We start from the raw sequence: 7,604 nt of genomic DNA, 5'->3' as shown, positions 1-7,604 counted from the left end.
ACAGACGCACGCATGTTACTGGCTGATACTGACAATAAGCCACTCCCGACCTATACTTATTGATACTTTTACTCGAGTAATAAATGTGAGTACTTTTTCCACCCCTCCCTCCCTCCCTCCCAGGTAGGGACATGCTGCCAGTCTGCGCCTCATCAAAAAGCATCGCTGCAGCGCTGCTACAAGTCTGGATCTGGATAATTGCTCAGCTGGAGAGAGAGAGAGAGAGGGGGGGGGGGGGGGGGGGGGCGCAGCGCAGCGCGGTGAAAGACACACCACAGAGGAAGACAAACAGGATGTGGTGAGTAGGGGGGAGGGAGGAGGGGGAGAGGAGGGGAAGAAAAGTCCCCGTTTTGGCAGGTTGAAGTGGAGTATGTTGTGTTGGCTCGTCGCCAAACCAGCCAGCCGGCTGGCCGGCTTCTCTCCTGAATCCCCCGCCCCGCCACCTGCATTAACCCGTTTAGGACTGACCTCAAAATTAAAAAAAAATCTTCTAAATCCTCCAGTTTTCTGAAATAAATATTTTCACGATTTTTCAAAAATAGCAGACCTACGAGCTCGTAGCGCGCCACTCGGTGGCGCGCTACGAGCTTGTAGAGCTTGTAGATCTGCTATTTTTCAATAGCTAAATTATAACAATGTTTAAAACACCAAAAGGGGTTCCCGCCCAAAATGCGTTAACTCCTGACTAACCCGATTAACCTGTTCATGGACACCGCAGACAGACGCAGACACACGCCGAGGAGGCTTTTGACAGGCTTTGGGGGGGTGGGGGGGGGGGGGGGGGGGGGGATGCCAGCCTGCCTGCCTGCCAAGTTGGCCATGTCTTTGAAGGAAATTATTTGTGGTGATTAACCACTTTCAACCTGGCGCTCCTATTTTTTGGGCACGTCATTATCTAGGCGAGATAATGACTTTCCGTAAATGATCCGACAATTGTGTGAAAGCGGCAGATCTGCGATGCCGTGTGAGAGTCATGCGGTCCAGCCAACACCAACTCGGGACTCGCACACCCTCCTATCCAACATCACATCTACAGTGTTGATAACTACGCTGTCACAGCTACTTGCGCTTCTTGCCTTTCCTGGCTATGTCAGTATCATTTCAGTATCATGGTCATGAAGTATCATGTCAGTATCTGGTCAGTATCATGGTCAGTATCATGGTCAGTATCTGGTCAGTATCATGTCAGTATCATGGTCAGTATCTGGTCAGTATCTGGTCAGTATCTGGTCAGTATCTGGTCAGTATCAAGGTCAGTATCATGGTCAGTATCATGGTCAGTATCATGGTCAGTATCATGGTCAGTATCTGGTCAGTATCATGGTCAGTATCATGGTCAGTATCATGTCAGTATCTGGTCAGTATCATGGTCAGTATCTGGTCAGTATCATGGTCAGTATCTGGTCAGTATCATGGTCAGTATCTGGTCAGTATCATGGTCAGTATCTGGTCAGTATCATGGTCAGTATCATATCGGTATCATGGTCATTATCATTGTCAGTATCATGTCAGTATCATGGTCAGTATCTGGTCAGTATCATGGTCAGTATCTGGTCAGTATCATGGTCAGTATCTGGTCAGTATCATGGTCAGTATCATGTCAGTATCTGGTCAGTATCATGGTCAGTATCTGGTCAGTATCTGGTCAGTATCATGGTCAGTATCTGGTCAGTATCATGGTCAGTATCTGGTCAGTATCATGGCCAGTATCATGGTCAGTATCATGATCAGTATCATATCGGTATCATGGTCATTATCATTGTCAGTATCATGTCAGTATCATGGTCAGTATCTGGTCAGTATCATGGTCAGTATCATATCGGTATCATTGTCAGTATCATGTCAGTATCATGTCAGTATTATGGTCAGTATTATGGTCAGTATCATGGTCAGTATCATGGTCAGTATATGATGTTTGGTATTACGACTAGTGTACACAGTGTCATATCTCTGGTCTGGTGACCATGAGATGTGAACTCTGCATCATGCACACCGTGCTCTTCTCGTTTTCTAATAACCCCCCACCCCCCCCCACCCACAAACCTTCCCTTCCCAACAAACACACGCTTTTCCTCCTCGACCCCCACGATCGACGGCTCATCGCTGCACGGTGGCGGTGTGTCGTATACGCTTGATCCTGTTAGCTTCAAGCGGCTGCAAAGCAATCATGCAACGGCCACCGAACAGGCGTTCGGTGGCCGTTGCAACGGTTGGAAAACACGGCCATGGGGCCTGGGTGGGCGCGTGGGCTGGTCGTCAATAATTCAGGCCGCTGCCCCGCGCCCCTCCGTTTACAACCGACTATATCGAAGCACTCTTCTGATGCAGAGAGACACGCCGGCTCGCTGAGAAGGTTTCACAGTTCACACGCAACCACGTCCCCCTGCGTGTGATGTACTCCTCCTGCACTGTAACCTACTGTAATATGAATGCACTGGCATTCATTCCAGATGAACATACATTTATCGTATTCTAGCAATTGGCTGTATAGCCACGTTTTGACTTTGTTGACTATGAAGAAAAAAATGTTGGTCGACTATCTTTTTTTTGACTACCTTTTGTATGTCTACTCAAACTAAATAAAAATGAAGCTATGATGACTGAGACTGAATACATTGACAATTTCGTTAACAAATACAAACTAGATTAAAATAAAGGATGGACTAGTGGAGAAGAGATCCAGTAGAGTAGAACTAAGAGAGAAGTCATTTTTTGTTTGGTTACACTTGGTTGTTGCACTCGGTTGTTGCACTCTGAAAATGAGAGTTATGCATATTGCGGTCAGTAGGTATGAAATAGAATGGCCGAAAGGTTAATGTATGTTTTGTAATAATAGTAACTAGCAGCTCAAGTTTTCAAACAAATGTAGTGGAGTAAAAGTACAATATTTGGATACGAGATGTAGCAGAGTAGAAGTAAAAGTACAATATTTGGATACGAGATGTAGCAGAGTAGAAGTAAAAGTACAATATTTGGATACGAGATGTAGCAGAGTAGAAGTAAAAGCATTCGAAATTGGAAATAATCCAGTAAAGTAAGAGTACCTCTGAAATGTTCCTTAAGTGCAGTACTTGAGTAAATGTACTTAGTTACTTTCCACCACTTTCCACCACTGCAGACGGGGCGTGCCGGGACCCGTCCCGTATCCCTCCATACGGGCGCACGCACCCACGCACGCACGCACGCACATGCACACACATGACCGGAGGAAATGAGTGCTCAGATTTGGGGAGGAAGTCTCATCATCTGCTGCTGCACGTGAAAACGGAGATTAGCAGACTGACACACACCTGGAGAGGGGGGAGGGGGAGGTGAGAGAGAGAGAGAGAGAGAGAGAGAGAGAGAGAGGGAGAGAGAGTCGTATTGGGTTCTGCTCTGCTCTGAACAACAGTCGATCATTACACCTCACCTGTGTCGCCTTTTATCCAACCGCGAGTCTCGACGCGTTCCGTTTTCTAAAGCCCATTATATGAAAGACAGGAAGGTAGACTTGATTCTAAAGCCCATTATATGAAAGACAGGAACTTATGCTTGATTCGGAATGTATAGAAAAAAAGTTTGAGCCGAACCGCCTTAAAGGGATAGTTCAGATTTTTTTTTAACTTAAGCTGTATGAAATACTTGCCATTAATATTGCAACTGTATTAATTGATTGCCCGAGTCCCGTGGTGGAAGTTCTGCTCTGGTTTTGGTGAAATATTAAGTAGTCCCCGTCATTTTGTGGGGGGCACTGGGGCCATGCATTAAAAGTAAATTAATCCACAAAACTAACGTCATTTGTATTGTTGACCTATTTCTACATATAGTGCAACTTTCGTTCATTTTTGACCTCTCTATAACACGGAACTATGTTTTTTGTGTCCATATCACTACGCCTAAAAAAGAGTTCCATAGAGGTTGAACGAAAGTTGCGCTAATATTTTAGAAATAGGTCAACAATACAAATGACGCTAGTTTTGTGGATTAATTTACTTTTAATGCGTGGCCCCATGAAGTGCCCTCCACAAAATGACGGGAACGAAATATTCACCAACACCAGAGCAGAACTCCCACCACGGGACTCGCATTAATATCAATGAATACAGTTGCAACCACTATATTAATGGCAAGTATTTCATACAACTTACAAAAATGTTGAACTATCCTCTCTAAAATAGGAGTATGAATGGGCCCTAAGGCCTGCTGGTGTTGATGCACCTGCACCAGAGAACTGCCCCTCTGTTTGCCTGTCACCCCGGGGACTCGGGGAGGGATGTTGAGTGGTGTTTATTGTGTGTGTGGTTGTAATTTTGGGGTTTGTGGTTTGAGCGCTGCTGCTGCTGCTCCACATCATCCCAGTCTGCTTCAGGAGGAAGTCTATATATGCGTGTCGGTCATGTTATACTCGTGCCGTTTTTATTTACAAAAACGCAGGCCGTAACGCAATGTCAATGGATACCATGTGTGTTTACGTGTGTGTGTGTGTACTGCGGAGCCACAATTATATTTATATACACACAATGTTGTACACATACATGTGCCATAGCCATGTGCGGCTTCATGCGTTTATACTTATAAATATATGCTATGCTACGCCCCAGCGGTACGTACTTTAATATGCATACTTTGTACGCAGTTGAGCATGTATACTCGGTGTGTGTGTGTGTGTGTGTGTGTGTGTGCGCGCGCGCGCGCGCGGAGTACATATTGTTCCTGCAGTGAACCGTGAGTGTATTTCTCGGCGGTACCGACGGATTAAATGAAGCAAAGTACAGCTCTTGGACAGGAACCAGGGGACTTGGACTGCACGTGTACCCGCTGTCTACACAGACAGACACGGAGATCATCCCCACTTCCTGAGAGGAGACCATGAAGCCTGATGTATCTGTACTCTGTAACGCTAGGGTTTTATGAAACTAGTCGACTAGTAAATCCACTAGTTGACCTTGTTGGTACTATAGTTGACTAGTTGATAAGAAAAAAGGATCAGCTAGAATGCTAGATTATTGTCACCAATGTACAAATATTGTTAAAAAAGAAAAAACTAGTCGACTAGTAAACTAAGCCACTAGTCAATTAGTAAAAATCACTAGAAGTTAAAGCCCTAGTACTTGGTCGTACGGCCTGGTCGTGTGTCAAAACTAGCTTGATGTAGAACAGGGGGTGGGCAACTTTCAAGATGGAGATCGAGGGCTACTATATTTCCACTCTGTCTCCAGAGGGCCACCTTGCATATTTACTGTCGTAGCAAAAAATAGCCGATCTACAAGCTCAAAACGCGTCGCGCTGCGACGCGCTTTGAGCTTGTAGATCAGCTATTTGTGCTATTATTTGAATTGAAATCCTGATTATTTTTTTTTGCTATTTTTTAATTGGAATCCTGAAAAGTAACGTTTTTTATTTAATTTCAAATGCATTTAGTTATAGTTATGTTAACTTTATGAACTAAATACAAATATATTGGACATAAATACAATGAATCAATGACAATGACATTTTAATACTAGTATACTCATATATAGGCCTATCTGATATTAACCTGTGGGCCGCATCAAGTGATGGTGAGGGCCTCATGTGGCCCCCGGGGCCGCCAGTTGCCCATGTATGATGTAGAAGGAGCTCACAGCGTGTATATGACGATGAGACATGTCGTGAGCTTGCAGATCACAACACCGTCATGCCATGGAGTGTGAATTGAATGAAAACGGTCAACTAAAACAACTGAATCCATATGTGTGTGGTCTGCTGGAGCGTTGATTTGAAGGTTTGCTGTGGTGAGGGAGGGGTGTTGTGGACATGTACTGTTTGACTGATGTCTTGTTGCGTTTGGTTTTGTGTCTCCTTTTAAAAACAAAAAATTATAATTAAGATTCTTTTTTGCGTTTTTGCCTTTATTGATATAGGTACGGTAATTAGACAGGAAAGGGGGAGAGAGATGGGGGGGAAGACATGCGGAAAAGGCCGACGGGCTCGGGACTCGAACCCGCGACACACCGTCAGGCTGGGTTACTGGTCTAGGTGCCTGGACCGCTCAGCCGTGGCCGGTTGCCTTATTAGTGTGAGATTTATAGATTTTGGGGCCTAAATAATATATTAGAAGCTTTTTTTTTATCAATAATTGATCAATGTCACCATGGTCCACATACTGTACAGTGTACACTGTATACAAAAAAAATAAAAAAATAAGTTTTTTTTTTCTTTTCAAACAGGCACATTGCCAAAAGGGATTTTGACAATGTGCCCCCTAGTGTCTATCTGTGCACGCCACTGTGTGACTGTCTACCTTACAATGGTCTCATTCTAATCCTCCTCCTTTGTTTGGCACTGCATACATACACTAACTACAGCGGGATGTTTGACCTCTTTTTATTTATTTTTATTTTTTTTCTCATTTGCTGTTGGTAGACATGGCTGCCAGTTCCCACCTGATGTCGTGTGGGAGTTCGGACTGATCCAGATCGTACTGAATAACTGCTAGCTTGCATAACGTCTTAAGAGTAGGACTCAAGTCTAAGACATACAGGTCACTGGGTGTTTCGAATATGATACAATCTCCCACCATGCAACAGCACGTTCTTGCACCTGGGCCTTTCCCCTTGGGCTGAACCTTCTTCCAGGAGAAGTTTTCTGGACTGAATCTCCACAGATCCTCATTGAAGTCCTGGTTATTAATAAAGCCACCAAGTATGTACAGCTCTCCATTGTAGGTGAATGCTGAATGATCCACACGTCCTGATGGAAGAAGTTGTGCAGGAGGTGTGTTCAGCCATTCGTTGGTCTCTGTGTCAAACACTCTGATGTTGGTGTTGTAGTCCAGGCCCCAGCCCCGGCCCCAGCCCCCGCACACAAACATATTTGCCCCGATGATGGTAGCAGAGTGCCATGATGAAGCAGGTGGTGGAGGTCCTCTGGTGTTAATTAATGTCCAGACCATTGCACAGGTGTCCAACTTGTACATGTCATTAGTGCGTCCAGTCAGGTTGACGAATCCTCCATGGACAAACATGACCTTCTCCAAGACGCACGCTGAGTGGTTGTACCTCTCCACTGGAACAGCCCCAGAATGCTGAGGTTTGAACCATCTGTGGTCGTCGACATCAAAGGCATAAAGCAGGTTGTCCTTGTACTGTCCGTTGTCCTTGTCCGTAAAGTGTTCATTCCCACCCCAAATGTAGACGATATCTTCAATCAGCACAGCTGTGTAGCCGTAGCGTGCGGAGGGAACCTCTCTCCCGTGTGTCACCGGGGCCAACTTGCTCCAAATGAAAGTCACTGTGTTGAAAATGTGCACATCAATCTGATCCTTGTTCTCCGTGTTCCTTCCAAAGTAGTACAGCTCGTGTCTCACGGCTACAGCAGCATGACTATCGTCCTTTGGTGAACCTTTCTGAAGCGACATCCAGGAAAACATTTTTTAACACGTTAATTAGTGAAATGAAGTTCCTGCTCCGAAGAAGAGCTCAAGAGCCAAAGAAAAGGCGAGCTAAAGAGGCTCTTAGAATCTTGGTCGAAAGAGTCTTGAAGATGGCGTCTTTTAGAGATCTGCGCTAAAGAGTGGAGACTCGGAGAAGTTGATTCAATCTGCGCTCTCTCTGAGGCTGCAGTGCTTTTTGTCATGCTGGCTG

At 45.1% G+C, this 7,604-nt stretch overlaps 1 protein-coding gene across 1 annotated transcript; it reads right to left on the bottom strand.

The window, feature by feature from the left end:
* Positions 1-694: 694 nt before the first annotated feature.
* On the bottom strand, positions 695-7,378 carry LOC306915146 (kelch domain-containing protein 3-like; the record flags this gene model as incomplete). The annotated part of the gene is made up of 2 exons (XM_079492395.1): positions 695-699; positions 6,562-7,378. The coding sequence occupies 2 exons, from the start codon at positions 7,376-7,378 to the stop codon at positions 695-697; spliced, it is 822 nt and encodes a 273-aa protein (XP_079348521.1).
* Between the last annotated feature and the right edge of the window lie 226 nt (positions 7,379-7,604).

Source organism: Electrona antarctica, assembly GCF_951216825.1.
Source record: "Electrona antarctica genome assembly, chromosome: 22".
Classification (NCBI taxonomy): Eukaryota; Metazoa; Chordata; class Actinopteri; order Myctophiformes; family Myctophidae; genus Electrona; species Electrona antarctica.
This window is presented reverse-complemented; position numbering and strand designations above follow the sequence as displayed.